A 17,984-nucleotide genomic window follows, 5' to 3' on the forward strand; every position below is an offset into this window, starting at 1 on the left:
TAAGGGGACCTTGCTTTGTTGGTCCAGAGTTGGCTTGCCCACAGAAGGCAATGAGTGGTTGTAGACGGGTCAGATTCTGCATGGAGGTTGGTGACCAGTGGTGTGCCTCAGGGAGCTGTTCTGGGATCCCCTCTCTTTGTGATTTTTATAAATGACCTGGATGAGGAAGTGGAGGGATGGGTTAGTAAATTTGCTGATGACACAAAGGTTGGGGGTGTTGTGGATAGTATGGAGGGCTGTCAGAGGTTACAACGGGACATAATAGGATGCAAAACTGGGCTGAGAAGTGGTAGATGGAGTTCAACCCAGATAAGTGTGAGGTGGTTCATTTTGGTAGGTCAAATATGATGGCAGAATATAGTATTAATGGTAAGACTCTTGGCAGTGTGGAGGATCAGAGGGATCTTGGGGTCTACTCAAAGCTGCTGCGCAGGTTGACTGTGTGTTTAAGAAAGCATATAGTGCAATGGCCACCTTCAACTGTGGGATTGAGTTAAAGAGCCAAGAGGTAATGTTACAGCTGTATAGGACCCTGGTCAGACCCCACTTGGAGTACTGTGCTCATTTCTGGTCACCTCACTACAGGAAGGATCTGGAAACTATAGAAAGGTTGCAGAGTAGATCTACAAGGATGTTGCCTGGATTGGGGGGCATGCCCTATGAGAATAGGTTGAGTGAACTTGGCCTTTTCTCCTTGGAGTGACGGAGGATGAGAGGTGACCTGATAGAGGTTTATAAGATGATGAGAGGCATTGGTCATATGGATAGTCAGAGACTTTTTCCCAGGGCTGAAATGGCTAACACAAGAGGGCACAGTTTTAAGGTGCTTGGACGTAGGTACAGAGTAGATGACATGGGGTAAGTTTTTTACACAGAGAGTGGTGAGTGGGTGGAATATAATGCTGAGACTTTATAAAGCAGTGGTGAGGCCTCACTTTGAAGTATTGTGAGCAGTTTTGGGCTGAAAGTGGAGAGGGTTCAAAGGAGGTTCACAAAACTGATTCCTGGATTAAATGGCTTGTCATATGAAGAGCGTTTGTTGACATGACCTGTATTCACTGGAATTCAGAAGAAATGGCCAGCCTACTTGATAGGCTAAATGACCTAATTCTGCTCCTGTGTCTTATGGTCTGAAATGGGCTTAGTAGTTAATGGCAGCTGGTAATGCTTGAGGCTTTCTTTCATGGTTGGAAGCCTTCTCACCGTGGTTTGTAACAAACTTGGCTCATTTGCTAACTCTGCTAACAGCCACGTGACCCAGCAGTCACCTTCAAAAATCAGCACACGTCAAGGGTTGGTATTATCCGGGTTTAGCCAAACTGGAATATTGGAATGTTCTGAGGAGAGAATGAAAATTGTCGTGAATGATGTGTAAATACTGCCCCATGCAAAGTTATCATTTGCCAGGAAGTAACAGATCGTACACTGGCATACAATTAGGGTGGAAGTATATTTTCCAATATTTCAATTTTAACTAACAGTTAATGGAAAAAGAAAAGACAAAGGGTCCATTACAGTTAAACCAGTTTAAATGAGCAGATAAATGTTGGAGCTTGTTTCTGTAGTAGTTGGGTGTATTGCTTTACTTACAGCACTGAATTCCCAACACTGTCACATGTGAACCTTCGATCAGACAACATCATGAACAAACAGGTCAACTCAGAAGTATTGGCACTTCCTCCTTGAAACCATTCATCTGCACAAAGCACTCTCTGCGATCGGGTCTCCCATACAGGTGGGATCCTCCAAGCATCTTCCCTTGTGTTCTTCTCCATACCTCCTCACAAAGGAGAATACTGTCCTGCAGAAATCTGATCCTGCCAGAAATCTCGAATTAGCATCCCACTGGGCAGAATGCTACAACACTTTACCAAAACAAACCTGACTGGCTGACACAACATTCCTAAGTTGGTCAAATGGCTCCTTATCTTTAGCCGCCGCCAAAACACTAGTCTATGAAGCTTAACTAACAGGACACACTGCTAAAATAAAAATCCCTCACAGCATACCAGTAAAATTTCAATAAAACATGTTCTTAATCAGAGCATTACAATATGAATAGTAAATTTACAGATGACATAAATATTGGTGATAGTGTTAATAGTAAGAAGGGAGGTCTAGACTACTGAATGATACTGGTCACCAAGTAAGTTGGGCAGAGCATTGGTAGATCGAATTCAATCCTTATAAGTGCAAGTATTTTGGGGGCTGAATAATACTAGGTATAAATCGTGAATGATGGAAAAAAGGAGTGACATTGCTGTTCTATAAAGAGTCTCTGTATGTCCTTCCTGTGCAATGCATAGGCTTTTTCCTGGTATTTTGGTTTCCTCCCACAGTCCAAAGAAGTACCTGTAGGTTAATTGGTCATTCTAAATTGTCCTTTTGATTAGGTTAGGGTTAATTAGGTTTAACAGGGTTGCTGGGGCAGCATGGCTTGAAGGCCAGAAGGGCATACTCCATGCAGTATCACTAAATAAATAAATAACACTGGTTTGGCTGTAACTGGAATACACTGAATTTCTGGTTGCTGTGCTCTGGGAAGGACATCTTTGCACTGGAGGGGATGCAGAGAAGGTTAACTATGATGTTGTCTGGGATGAAAATAAGGGAGACTGGATAGCTGTGCATGTTTTCCTAAGAGCAGTGAATAAGTTGGGGCTTAATCGAGGTATGCACAATTAGAAGCAGCATAGATAGGATATGCATAAGAAACCTTGCCCCTTAGCAGAGGTGTTTTAAGACTCAAGAATTGTGGTGAGGAGTTTCAAAAAAAAGGAAAGAGGATCTGAGGGAGACTTTTTTCATCCAGATAGTGTTCAGAGTCTCAAATGAATTGCTTGAGATGGTGTTTGGAAATAGGTACTATCCCAACATCTAAGAAACATCTGGAGGAGCACATGAATTGCTAAGGTATTCAAGACTAAAGACCAAGTGCTGGTAAATGGGATTAGTGTTGATAGGTACTTGATGATTAGACAGACATAGTAGACTCTTATGGTTGAATCCTTCATTAAAAGCATCTCATTCACAACCTGGCAAAGAAAGAGAGGGAAGACTGCTGGTAAGGATGCTAAAATATGTCTTTGTTATCAGGCTGTTGTGGTTTAAAAGTTTGAAGTGTATAAGAGCTGTTGACAGGTGTGATCATGTGTTGAGTATATGAATATTAATTTCTGGTGTTAATTGCGAAAGATTGTTGTAGGCAAGTTATTAACTTGTGCTGATTGAAACAGTTTGAATGAAGTTGACAGATGTTTTCAAATTTACAATAATCATCATCTAGAGATTATGAAACTTTATTTTTTTAGATGTGATTTAGTGAACTAAATGAAGCACTCTATGCTGCAAACTGATTTTCAATATTGTAACTTTAGAGTCCAAGATCACCCATCCTGCAGGATATTACCTTTTGTTTTATTTCATTAATGTATAAAGATTCTGAATATATTGTGAAATATAAAACAAGCTTGGAAGTGCTAACAAAACCTACTTAAAATAGATTTTTGGCAGTTAAATTTTCTTTCATCTCAAGATTAGGTTTTTTGACATATGAAGCAGAATCCACTAAAAAATCCTTCACTTCAAAATCCTTCACATATCCATTAAGTTTTTCCACTTGACAGATCTTTTGTGGTAAGGGTTGCTAGTGGCTGACAGACTACTTTTTTATATTTTAAAACATCTTCAAGGAGTCCTCATATTTTCAATTGATTCTTCCTGACACTTTTGCAATACACGTGTCATTTTGAGTTCCTTAATCTTTGCAAAGACTTTCTGTCATCATTTCATTTTGGTACATTCTTAGCAACTTACCTAAAAGATTTCCTATGTGTCCTTAATCATATGATGGAAAATATTTCTAGGGTAGAACTTCAGAGTGTAAGCAGACTTCAGATAATTGAAGACTTAAGCATAAGAGCAAAGAACATAAAAAATAGGAGCAGGAGTCGGCCATCTGGCCCATCGAGCCTGCTCTGTCATTCAATAAGATCATGGCTGATCTGGCCATGGACTCATCTCCACCTACCTGCCTTTTCCCCATAACCCTTAATTCCCCTGCTATGCAAAAATTCCTCAACAATGTAATGCTATGGCTGGAGTACAACTCAACCAAAAAATGTAGTAAAATAGTTAACAGGTCCTATTCCCCAGAAGATAGCTTCATTATTTGCATCTGAAGTAATAATCTTCCTCATCCTTGTCTTCATTTCTTACAAACTTTCCTTCTCATAACCTTCCTTATTCTCCTTACCTCCAATGTGCCCCCTTTTATTTTAAAATCAACTCAGTCCTCCTTTACTGTTTTCATCTTGTGTGTACCCCTCCATCCTGGTCAATTTAAAACCACCACTCTGCTTTCTAACACCGCTTCACCTGAATTCTGGTCATCACCCTGACTCAAGCAACATTATACAGCACGAGGGGTTGCCTAGGTAACAATAGCATTAGCATTAGGAAGTATAGCATTCACAGAATTTCACTAAGTTTACATTCTGTTGCTGTGGCTCTACAACTTAGCACTCTATTAGTCAGTCAGTGGCTTTATTATTAAGATAATAGAATACTATTAGTCTCATGTCTGCTTCTTCCTAAAATTCTGTATAAATTTGACAACCGTTTGCCCAATTGCACAATCAGTCAATTTTTGATCCTTAACTATGGAAGGCTAGTTTGTTTATGTATTTTACACAACATGTAATTTCCCAGATGCCCAATCTGAGCAGCATGAAAATTAATGAATGTAACATCTGTTACCAGAGCTATGTTCCGTCCATTGCCATTCTGAAGATGAGAAACCGTATAATCAGTGCTTTCTTACCTTTATTAGATAGCAGGGCTGTGATCCACTAACTTAAAAAAAAGACAACTTTCTTGCTATTTCTACCCAAAAGTACAGAGATATTAAATGTCTGTTTGTGGTCTTCAGCCTATCCACTTAAAGTTTCGATGTGTTGTGCATTCTCACATGGTCTTCTGCGCACTACTGTTGTAACACATGATTATTTGAGTTATGGTTGCCTTCCGGTCAGCTTGAAGCAGTGGCCATTCTCCTCTCATCTCTCTCATTAACAATGTATTTTTGACCACAGAACTGCTGCTCATTGATGTTTTTGTTTATCGTACTTTTCTCTGTAAACTCTAGAGACTATTGTGCACGGAAATCCCAGGGGATCAGCAGTTTCTGAGATACTCAAACCACCTTGTCTGGCAACAAAAATCATTCTACGTTCAAAGTCACTAAGTTCACATTTCTTCCCATTCTGATGTTTGGTCAGAATGACGACTGAACTTCTTGACCATGTCTGTATGCTTTTATGCATTGAATTGCTGCCACATGATTGGCTAATTAGATATTTGCATTAACAAGCAGATGTACATTTGCACCTCATAAAGTGGCCACTGAATGTACTGTCAGTGGTATGCAGGACTTTGCCCCAAATTCTGGCTACATCCACACTAGACCAGATAATTTTGAAAATGCCGGTTTTGCGTAAAAACGATAGGCGTCCACACTATGCATTTTTGAAAATATATCTATCCACGTTGAAACGGAGATTTCGGCGAATCTTCTCCTACTGGGCATGTGCAGGACACATCTACCGAAAACAAGTGAAATGATTGGTGTCGAATCTCACCGTAAAAATGCGCGTTTGTGTAGTCACAGACTAGAAAAACTTAAAACGACGGACAGCTGTTGGCTCTCGCACAGGAGAATTTAAAATTAAAAAAAAATACTGGAGCGTACGGAGGCAACTGACAGGGAATTCACAGACTGTATGACCCAGCTGATGACGAACATTGAAAAACTGACTAACTCTGTTGCATTAATAAAGCACCTTGTTAAAAGTGTAAAACATGTCTGCATCAGTGTTATCTTGTATTTCCATACAATGTTACATTAGGCTGTTACACATCTATTGTCAGAGAAGTACTTGCATAAATAGGTAAACCACCTTCATACGAGCAAGGACAGAAAACAGGGCAAAGTGAGTATACTTATGGGTCGAAGTATTTGGTGAGTACATTTCTAACTCTTCTGGCTTCAGTCTCGTTGCCGTCTGTTCTGAAATTATTAGGTTGCGTTCAAGAAAACAGTGAAATGGCGCGCTGCCGTCTGACAGCATTTTCAAAAGTCTCCGGTTACCCCGTCCACACTAATCTGCCCGAGCAGCATTTTCTAAAACACTCACCCTGGAAAGCATTTCTGAAAATCTCCAGTTTCAGGGGACGAAAACACCGATTTAGTATGGACGGAGGGTAAAAACGAAGAGAAAAAGCTTCAGTTACAGATTTATCCGGCGTAGTGTGGACGTAGCCTCAAAGGCAGGGTACATTTTCAAATTAGCATTTGCAACACAGTGTTTTGTGATGGGAATGTATAGCTCGAGCTGACTTGTGAATAGCAGAATCTCAGCACAATTTCCAGCCTGTTAGACTTTGCAATTTACCCTGATCTCTGCCTCAATTCCAAATATTCTCCTTTTAGAAAAAGCCTTAAATGGAAACATGGATTGAAGTTGGTTCAGCATTTGTACCAGTTTGTATTTGTGGGATGTGCACCTGAACCTGAATTGATAGAACTGAGTGACAGCACGAGCTAAATGCTGGCTTTTTATCATTGAAATTCAATTCTCACTATTATGGGAAATAATGAAAAAGGGATATTGATTGAACACAAGTCATTTTCTGTGAACTGTGATTTGTAGGAAGTTATGTGTGGACCAAGAATAAAGCTGTTTTGTATAAAATTACCAGTTATACTGACAAAGCTCATGGCTAACAGCATCTATGGGATATGGTACAGAAGCAACTGGTTGGCCAGTCTTTTTCCTGCTGTTTTATGTGCCCCTCAAACCTTCTCTCATTCCTTCCTTGCATCTATTCCTCTGCTTCCTCTCCCTCACATGCTTGTCCATTCTCCTCTTAAATACACCCATACGATTTACAACAGCTTTACTTCAACAATTCCATTTGGTAGTAAGTTCTACATTCTCACCACTCTTCAGGTAAAGGCATTTCTTTGAATTCCTCACTGAATTTCTTGGTGATTGTCATTTATTAATGGCCTCTTCTGATGTTCACTAAAATTAAAAACATTCTCCCTGCTTCTGGCTGTGGTTCCCTCCTGTTTTAAGAAGATCGCTATCAACCCGGTACCCAAGGGAAACAAGATAGTGTGCCTTAACGACTGCCGCCCAGTGCCTCTGACATCTCCCATCATGAAGTGCTTTGACAGGCTGGTTATAATATACATCAACTCAGCCTTCCAGACAGACTTAACCCACTGTAATTTGCCTAGAACCAAAACAGGTCTATGGTGGATGCCCTCCCCCAGGTCCTACACTCATCTCTGGAGCATCTGGGCATAAAGACACCTACGTCAGACTGTTGTTTATTGACTACAGCTCTGCATTCAGTACTGTAATTCCAACCTCATGCCCCTGGAAATTAGTGCCTGCTTCTGCAACTGGATTCTTGACTTCTTGACCAAAAGACTACAATTAGTAAGGATAGGCAGCAGCACATCTGCCATGGATATTCTAAACACTGGTGCTCCACAAGGTTGCGTCCTCAGCCCCCTACTCTACACTCATGACTGCAAGGCCAGATTCTGCTCTAACTCCATCTACTGTTTTGCAGATGATATCACCACAATGAACCATATCTCATATCAGGATGAGTTGGAGTATAGGAAGGAGATACCGAGCTTATTGACATGGTGTCATAACAATGACTTTTCCCACAATGTTAATGAAACAAAAGAACTGGTCATTGACTTCAGGTAGAGGGCAATGCAGATGTTTCTGGTGTTGAGGTTGAGAGCTTCTGATTCCAAGGAGTGAATATCACCAATAGCACCAGTAACCTGTCCTGGTCCAACTATACTTCTCACTGCCTCAGTAAAGCAGCCGGCGGAATTGAAGACCTCACCCACTCCGGACACTCTCTCCTCTCCTTTCAGGGAGAAGATACAAAAGCCTGAAAGCATGTACCACCAGGCTCAAAGAGAGTCCACTGTTATCAGACTCTTAAATGGAATTCTTGTACAATGTGATGGACTCTCACAATCTACCTTGTTGTGATCTTGCACTTTTATCATTTACCTGTACTGCACCGTTTTGTAAGATTTTACACTTCATTCTGCATTATTATTGTTTAACCTTATTGTAGCTCAAAACACTGTGCAGTGATTCGATCTGGATTAATGGTATGCAAAACAAGCTTTTCACTGTGTCTTGGCTCGTGATCATACTAAACTAATACCAATTCGGCATGCATTCGCTGGAGTTTAAGAGAATAAAGAGATCTCATTTAGAAAGTACAAGCTTCTAAGAGACTAAATTTGGGGAGGATGTCTTTGCTGGCTGAGAAGATCTAGAGTGATCAAGATTTGAGAGTAAGACATTTAGGACTGAAATGAGGAGAAATTCCTCCACTTGAGTGATGGTGCGCCTCTGAAATTCTCCACCATAAAATCATGGAAGTCATGTGGCTACGTAAAGAATAAAAACAGAATCAATCTTCAAAAGAAAGCTAGAGAGGATCTTGAAATAATATAACTTACAGGACTGATGATAAATCAGCCTGAATAAATTGTTTGCTGAGAGTTGGCATGGAGTCAATGGACTGAAAAATCTCCTGTGTTATAGTTATTTTGTAACTGCAGCTATAGTGAATGAGTCATATGCAGCTTTTAAATTTAGATTAATAAAACCATAGATATCGTATTCAAGTCTTGTGATAAAGTAGATGATGGTAAATTAGTTTATTATTCTCACATGTTCTGAAGTACAATGAAAAACTTTGTTTTGAATGCACTCCATACTACTTCATATTTGTGCATTGAGGTAGTAAAAGGGAAAACAATAACAGAAAGTAAGGTGTTACAGGAAAAGTGTAAGGCCATAACGTGGGAGGTTGGTTGTGAGGTCATGAGTCCATTCTTATTGAGTAGCCTTATAAAGACAAATTAACCTACCAAGCAGTACATCTTTAAACTGTGGGAAGAAACTGGAAGCACTCGGGAAACCCTCACAGTTATAGGGAGAACATCCAAACTCCTTACGGTCAGTGGCACGAATTAAGCCTGAGTTGTCTGTACTACAAAGTGTTGTGCTAACCACTTATGCTACTGTGCCACCCTCTTTGGTGTGCAGGAGACTGAGAGGTGACTTGATAGAAGTGTATATGATGATAAGATGCATAGATAGAGTGAACGGTGAGCAACTTTTTCCCAGGGAAGAAGAGGCTAAAATGCAAGTGCATAAATTTAAGGTGATTGGAGGAAAGTATATGTGGTTATTGGAGGTAGGTTTCTTCCACACAGAGTGGTGGGTAGGTGTAATGCGCTGCCTAGGCTGGTGGCAGAGTTATTTACATTGAGGGCATTTTAGAGACCGGTAGATAGGCACATGGACGAAAGAAAAATGGAGGGCAATATGGTAGGGAAGGATCAGATTGATTTTAGAGCAGGTTAAATGCTTGGCACTATGCTGTGGCCTGAATAGTCTGTACTGTACTGTTATGTTCCACACTGAACAAGGATTATAGGTTTACCCAATGAAAAATTAATTTAGAATTGATATTCAGCTTTCTTTCACACATGATGATGTTCACTTTGCTTTTCAGATAAAATAGTTGAAATGAAGATGCTATAATTGTTTAAGAAATGGTGGAATGAGGTCTGCAGTTGCATTTATGTTTTTTTAGACTGATTAAATTAATGTCATCTATAATTTTCCTCTTGTAATCGGCTTGTGAGTCCACTGAAAATACTTCCAGTCTTGATTCATAACTTCAGACTCCTTTACTAAATTATGCCATACATTCCTCTGTTCGAATGAAAGCATTCCCTATTTTTGAGGTTTTCATATTTTTAATTCCAAATTTGGCCCATCTAGTTTATGTTAATGGGATTTCATGATAGATGTGATAAATAATGAATATGTTCAGGAAGGGAATATTCATTTAAAGGTAAATGCTTCTATTATTGATATTCTTACAGCTCTATGCGGTAAAATCAGTGCTATATTCTCTTTCATGTGCAGTGGAAAGCCACTGAAAACATTCAGTGGTTGCATTTTAATAGTGTTATCACATCAATAGTGATGGGAATCATTAGTTCAGCAATAATTTATAGAACAAACACTAAATCTTTTTCTTTTTATTTCTCCTTACATTGCTGTTGAAAATATGGCGTTGAAAGTGCCCCAGCAATTATTCAACTCCACCCATTTCTGTCCATTTTGCATGATCAGATGGGAATTGAACTACCACTAAGCACCTGCTGCAATTATGTCTGATTCCAATATCAATTTTTGGAAAATCAGGCCACAATAAATGCTAAGTTTTGCTTTTGCATACTATTTAAATTAATATGTCCAGATTAGAGCAAGGTTCATATGACTGACCATGTGACATCTTTTATAGATTGCAGGGAATCTGAATTCTATGCAGGTAGAGCATTACTTGAATATCTTTCGATTCATTTGTCGCACAAAAAGAAAGCAGGTTATTATAAAACTAAGGGAATCTATTAGCCATCAGCAAGTTGACTTGTTTATAAATTGATATATTAATAAATAGATGCTGTAGCTGTTCTTCATTACACTTGGAAACATGAAAACAATATTTCCACATAAATCATAACAAACACATCATTTATCCTAAATTATTTTATTGAATATTCTTTTGCAAGTGAAGGATGCTTATATGCCCTTGAATGCCGCATTGTCTTCATTTTTCACCACATAGTAGATATCTGGATTTTTATGTAATGCATTATTTAAATGTTCGTGTGATAAGACCATACTTGTAATGCACCCAGCACATTAAACTTCTTGGTTGTCTTGTTAATAAATTGGTGGAGTCTGCCCAGCAGCTAGACTCGAGTAGCATAAGAAAAACTGATCAAACAGAATTTTAAAAAATGTAAATGCTGGAAAAACAAATGTCAGTTAGCATCTGTGGAAGGGAAAACAGTTAAGAGTCATAGAGGGCTACAGCACAGAAACAGGCCCATCTACTGTACCCCTTTCAGAATTATTATTCTGTACCTTGGAGCAAATGAGGTGAAGAGTCCCTCACCTGACTGTTTTGCACAAGGGACCCTTCATCGGAATTGAGAAAGAAGAATACACACTCAATGGCTAACTTTATTAGGTATGCCTGTATACTTGCTCGTTAATACAAATTTCTGATCAGCCAATCATGTGGCAACAACTCACTGCATAAACGCATGCAGACATGGCATGGTTCAATTATTGTTCAGGCCAGACATCAGAATGGGGAAGGAATGTGATCTAATGGTTACTGGTGCCAGACGAGATGGCTTGAATATCTCAGAAACTGCTGATCTCCTGGAGTTTTCACACATGACGGTCTCTAGAGTTTACAGACAACAGTACAAAAACTAAAAACATCCAGTGAGCGACAAGTGCTGTGGCCAAAACACCTTGTTTATGTGTGAGGTCAGAGGAGAATAGCAGACTGGTTCAAGCTAACAGAAAGGTGACGAACTCAAATAAACATGTGTTACAACGGTGGTGGTCAAAAGATCATCTCTGAATGCAGAACATGTTGAATCTTTAAGTGGATAGGTTACAGCAATAGAAGAGCAACATTGGTTTCCATTTCTGTACACTGGGTGTATGTTGGTCTGTTTAACAGCAGAAGATGCTTGGAGCAAAGTTCTCTGATAGAGTGAAGCTATTTGGTAGGTGAGATCAGATTAATCTGCTGTGGCTATGCAATTTATTGCTAATGTGGTTCTGGCTTATCTTATTGTCACACTATATCCAGTAGGAAAAGCAAAAAGGTGGCGGGCAGAAATAATTTTTAAATAAAAAAGAAGTTAGTGTGTGTTGTCCAGACACAATATCAAATTCCTGAACATTAGATAAAATGCTCCATCTTCCTCTGTGAGAACAATTTCTGACCATTGTCATTTTTTTCCTTGTTATAGGACCTCCCACTGTTTTTGCTTGAGCTTGCTGAGTGTTTTCAATTTTATGTTTACGTTTCACATCTCACTTTCAGAATGTTGCTTTTATGTTAGTGGCAATACCAGAAATCAGAGTTTCAGTTATGGCACTCTGACATTATGCGTCCTACTGCTGTGCAATTTGAAATATCATTTGAAATTGACTTTGCATTGTAATTGAATTTGCTTGTATTTGAGGAGTTGATCATAGCTTAAATGTAACATCAGGGCCTCCAGTTAAGTATAAATTCATATACAAGATTGGAATAAAACTTCACCAAGAGCAATGCTTCATTTTGGCGTTGATGTCAAATGCAACATCTCTTCCACTGGATAACCTCCTAGCCCTATGAGTCAAAGTCTTCTCTCCTTCTCCAAATTAATGCAAACCTTTCATAACATTGAACCCTGTGAATGTGAAGTAAGATAATATGCAGTTAATTTAATGCTATGTGGATGTTGAAATGGTTAAAATATTGTGTAAATTTTATATCCTGCACTACATCAAATAAATGTAAAAATTGTCCAATGTTATCCAATTTTTTTCCACTCAGTTTCTGTTTCCAATATACTCATATATAATGCTGACTATAAATGTAGACAGAAATTAGTTGAGTCCTTGTAACATATCAGGTACTTAGTCCCCTCCCACCTACCATTTTTTTATAATCAGCCCTGGCATTAAGGATTTTGCTGGTGTTGTTGAACTCTGTCAAGCATAATCAACTTTTATCTACATCCTCCCCCCCCAAAAAAAAGCAGTCCACAGGTCACCCCTGTGCTACAGTATTTCAGCTAATGGAAGCTCACACCTACAGAATTCAGGAATAAGATTTGCACTCGTGAAACTTGTCTGTGGGGGAAAGAAATCAATAAACCCAATTTTTATGCACTCTTGTTTCTTGACTCGACTCATGCTGGCGATGTGCTTCGCATTTCAGAATGACAAAATAATGGACTTTTCTAGGACTGCAACTCCGCAGAATGTGGGGTCACCTACAGATATAATTAACAATGTCTTTCCAATAACATGCCATCATAATAAAAATGATAGGAGATATCCTCATTTTTTATTTTACCAGCTTGATTGGTTAAATATAAGAACATTTTACTTTCAGCTATTTGTTAGTGCACATGTATATTTTAAAAAAGTAATAAATGCTCATATAATACTAATAGCATGTAATTTTTTTGACGTGAACTATCTTTCTTAATTTACAGAGTAACAGAAATAAGAATGTGTTATTTTTTCTTTGGCATTAATACTCTTGACAACCCAGTTTATTGGTACAAGCGACGCAATGAGTGTGGAGGACATGAAAGGTCATTTTTATTTTCAACAGATGTGTTGAACATATGATAACACATTGTAGCCATTGAGAGTTTGGACATACTGTATTCTAAGTATGTTGTTAACATTGTTTCTTGCAGTATGGCAAAAGTAAGCTTTCTCTACAAGCCACTGCCTTACCAAAATAGGCAGTCCTGTGGTGTTTAGGCAATTTAAATTGCCTCTTATAAATCTTGCATTTAGGAATTATGTGATTTGTTTTCAAGATTATGCTAGCATTCCTTGAATGCAAAACAATGAGAACACCAAAAAATTAATAGTATCCTTGTATTTAATTGCATTGGTAAATTATTTTGAGATATACAAATGAAATAGGAGTAGGAGTAGCCATCTGGGCCATTGAGTCTGTTCCGCCATTCGATAAGATCATGGCTGATCAGGCCATGGACTCATCTCCACCTATCTGTTCTTCCCCATAACCCTTAATTCCCCGACTATGCAAAAATGCAGTAAAGGTTTCTCTGTGAATGAACGCCATATGTTTATTCAGTTAGCTAATACTGAAATATTCAGTTAAGGTTTTTTCCGAGGAACTTAAAGCAACGCACAAAATGCTGGAGGAACTCAGTGGGTCATGCAGATTCTATGGAGACAAATGGGCAGTTAATGTTTGTCTTGATCAGGGAAAAAAATCCATAATGATTTTTAATGTTTTTGCAGTAGCCTCGAATATGTTAAAGAGCATTATGGGTTTCTCATTAACAGTAATATTTTCAGTCAGTAATGTCAGATTATCATCTTAATAGTTGCAAAGTAACTATACATATTGTGTGGTTTCATTTCCAGATATTTAGTGAATATAGTCTCAAATTATCCATTGTCAATTACAACAATGGCAAAAGAAAATCTTAAAACAAAAAGCAGTTTTCTGTAAAAAAAAATATTATCTATGAAATAAAATTAGCTTTAAAAGTAAACTCTGAAAGAACAGTTAATATAATTAATATTGTTCTGACATATCCCTTTAATAATGAACACTAGATTTGTTGTATATTTTCAAATATATGGATGATTGAGACCGATGTTCTTTTCCCTAGGGGTGCTACATCAGTGGTGTTTCAATGCAGACAGAAAGGCACTGAGAAGTCTTATGCTGTGAAAATGCTGAAGAAAACAGTAAGTTTGCTGTCTTTAGACAAGGGTGGATACACGTGTGTTGAGTTAATAGAGCTGGTCTTACTTGTGTGAAACATAAGCAAGTACAAAACAAAATGGGCAAAACTAAATTAAGATAAGGATATCATTATTACACAATCAAATAATAAAATCTTCTCAGTGGTATGCTGATGTGCTGTGGTATCAAATTCATTTTCTATTCTCAAATTGTTTTGAATTATCAATCCATATATATTTAGGTCCAACTGTATGAATACTGACACTTTCTGAGTACATTTATGGTAAGCAAAGGAAATGTCAGTGAGAATTTTTAAATAATGGAGATTCATGGTTAAGTGACAGCTGCATAGACTAAATTTCCAGTAATAAAGTAAAGTATGGATAAATTTCATGACTGAACAGAATCCAGCAGGATCTGAAATCTGAACTCTGCACGATCCAGTGCCTGGGTGATATTGTGGAGTTACTGTTCTCTTTTCTATTTATATCTCAAGTTTCAGGAGTTGGCCCTCAGCACTCTTTGGATGAAGAAACTTCTTCTGAATTCACTCTTGTATTTTTATTTTATTTTATTTTGTTTAGTGATACACAGTGGAGACGACCCTTCTGGCCCTTTGATCCACCCCACATCCACACCACCCCTGATAAGCCAAATTAACCCTAACCTACAACTGGACAATTTACAATAACCAATTAACCTTCCCGGAATGTCTTTGGACTGGGAGAAGAAACCAGAGCAGCTGGGGAAAATGCACGCATTCCACGGGAAGGATGTGCAGACTCCTTATTGACAACGCTGGAATTGAATTCCAAACTCCAGAATGCCCTGAGCTGCATAGCGTCATGCTAACTATTATGCTACCATGGAGCCTATTGGCTCTAACGGGATGCTACCTAGCTATACTCTTCTAAACAAGTGGAAGCATTCTGTCTGTGTTTACTCTGTAGTGTGTGACCTGCTGAGTTCCTCTGGCATTTTGTGTGGTGCCTCCATGATATAAGTTTTTTCTCTGGTTATTTTTTTTAGTAGAGATTTGATTGTTTTCTATGATCAGTGTTAAGCTCACAGGTCTATAATTCCCAAACCATGTTCCATGCTACAAAAATATTATTTACTTAACATTCATTCCCTATTCTCAATGCATTTATTTCATTACTCATATCATCTGATGTCTTGTGCACTTGTTGTATCACTCGGTAAAACAGAAGTGGAATAGTGATTTAATATTTCTGGTACTTTCTTTCATAGCTTGCTTAGTGTTGTATTTGAATGGAATAAAATCCCTCACTGTTTAATTATAGAACCAGTTTTTGATTTATTTCAACTGCTTTGAAGTATCCACTATTGTAAACTTGGAGAGACACTCAAAATGCAGGAAGTATTCAGTGGGTCAGGCTGTATCTATAGAAAGAAATGGGCAATCGATGCATTGGGTCAAGCATTGGGTGAAGTCAACATAAATATTGACTGTCCTTTTCTCTCCAAATGTGCTGTCTGACTTGCTGAGTTCCTCCAGCACTTTGTTCCTCCATGTTCCAGCAACAGCTGCCTCTTGTGTCTATGCCATAAGAAATACAATCCAGAACAGATGTACAAGAATTTTGACTTATGTAATGGCAATGTTCTGAACTCAAAGATCTTAAGCCTATCCGACATACAGTAGATAGCTATGGATGCCCTCACTAAATGGAGGCTATACTGTAGCTATCTACACGTGAAAAACTAGATCACTTCCCTGCTTATCCTCCTTGGCGAATTTAGCTGCCAATAACCACTATTTAAATAGATAGATAGATAGATACTTTATTCATCCCCATGGGGAAATTCAACTTTTTTTCCAATGTCCCATACACTTGTTGTAGCAAACAATAATATACAAACAATAATATACAAAAATAACATACAATACTTAACTCAGTAAAAAATATGATATGCATCTAAATCACTATCTCAAAAAGCATTAATAATAGCTTTTAAAAAGTTCTTAAGTTTGAACGGTGGTCCTCCCTCACTAGCAAGGAGGATAAACTTCCAGCTAGTAAAGTTGTTTAAACAGTTCATTTATTTTATGTGATACATATTTAAATTTAGATAAAATTCTTCAAGCACATTTAAAACTCAAAGGATTTCTATCTTATATAAAATTTCCAAATTACAAGTGATTTCTAAAGCACAAATGATTTCTGGAACACAGGCACAATGTCTATAAGCTAAAAACAGGTGGTCTGTTGCAGAAATCAAAAACAGAGGAATATTTTCTGGTCACCTCGGCTTTCAATCATTTTCATATCACTCCTTGACCATCCTAACAAACCTGACTGCTCTTACATTTATACTGTTTTTTGCCACTCGATGACTTCACACAGATGGTTGGGAACCCCTGTTTTAGACCTTTTTTATGCTATGGAGCCTTATTATTAACCAAAAGCGTTGTGGACCCCAGGTTATGAATTCCTGGTCTAAAAGCTTCTGGCGATAGAGATCCCAAATATCCACAGTTAATGCTGCAAGGGCTGACTCTTTGACTTCACAAATTTCCCAAATATTGTTAGATCAGCTTTTGATACACTAAGTGATAGTATTAGTCTGGTTTGCAAGCTTCCCTGAACTAAATAACATAGCCAGTGTTGCCTGGCGTGATGCAGGCCAAATTAACATAACCCCATTGTGTTAAACTGCATCTCTTGAGTTCAAGAGGTGCATCCTGTGCTCTATAGGTAGTACTGTTTCTTTGCAAATCTGTCCTTTTAACTTCAGATTGATTATTGCTTGCAATTTGCATTAAGAACCAAAGACTGGTTCTTGTTTATGACAAGAAGCTGAGTAAGGAATATTGGTTGGAATTTTAACTTACTCAAAAACATCTCTTTGATCCCTGGAAGTGGCAGCTGCTTTGTTAGAAAGCTGAGCTTGGCAAAAAGCACCCCCCCCCCCCCAAGCCGGATCTGGACAGTGAATATCCATCACATTTAGAAAAGAAGTTTGAACGTTTAATAATTACATTCTCATTTCTCAAAGCTTAGTTGTATTTTACATTATACTTTTTCACAGATAGATAAAAAGATAGTTCGAACTGAAATAGGAATTCTACTTCGACTCTCCCATCCCAATATTGTAAGTATGATTTACTATATTCAGCATAAACATTTAACATTCTCATTAATATTATTTTCCAATATTTTTGCATGATGTGCTTAAAAGAGTGTATTTATGTAAAGACTTTCCCCATTTTATGCTGTTATAAAGCAAGGTACAACCAAAATAAAAAACTTGTAATATAAGAGTTGTGGCTACAAGTTAACACACAGCCAGGTCAGTTAATTGGGTATTCACTAATAAATTTGTTTTTAATAATGCTTATTTATTAGTTAATTTATCATTATTAATTTAAAGTGTCAATAATAAGTATTCCATACTTTGAAATGCTTTGATTTAAGTTGACTACCCAACTAAACATAATCTTCTTCTGTGTCATTTTGATATGAACCTGCATTTAAAAGCATTAGCACTTACTACGGCACCATTCTAAG

General features: G+C 37.9%; 1 protein-coding gene across 2 annotated transcripts in view; it reads left to right on the forward strand.

The window, feature by feature from the left end:
• Nucleotides 1-17,984, forward strand: part of camk4 (calcium/calmodulin-dependent protein kinase IV) — a 94,116-nt gene that overhangs the window by 18,853 nt on the left and 57,279 nt on the right. For both annotated transcript variants that reach the window (XM_073068266.1, XM_073068271.1), the window contains exons 2-3: nucleotides 14,375-14,453; nucleotides 17,506-17,568. In XM_073068266.1, the coding sequence (XP_072924367.1) occupies nucleotides 14,375-14,453; nucleotides 17,506-17,568 (142 nt within the window). The remainder of the gene's footprint in view (nucleotides 1-14,374; nucleotides 14,454-17,505; nucleotides 17,569-17,984) is intronic.

Source organism: Hemitrygon akajei, chromosome 2, assembly GCF_048418815.1.
Source record: "Hemitrygon akajei chromosome 2, sHemAka1.3, whole genome shotgun sequence".
Classification (NCBI taxonomy): domain Eukaryota; kingdom Metazoa; phylum Chordata; class Chondrichthyes; order Myliobatiformes; family Dasyatidae; genus Hemitrygon; species Hemitrygon akajei.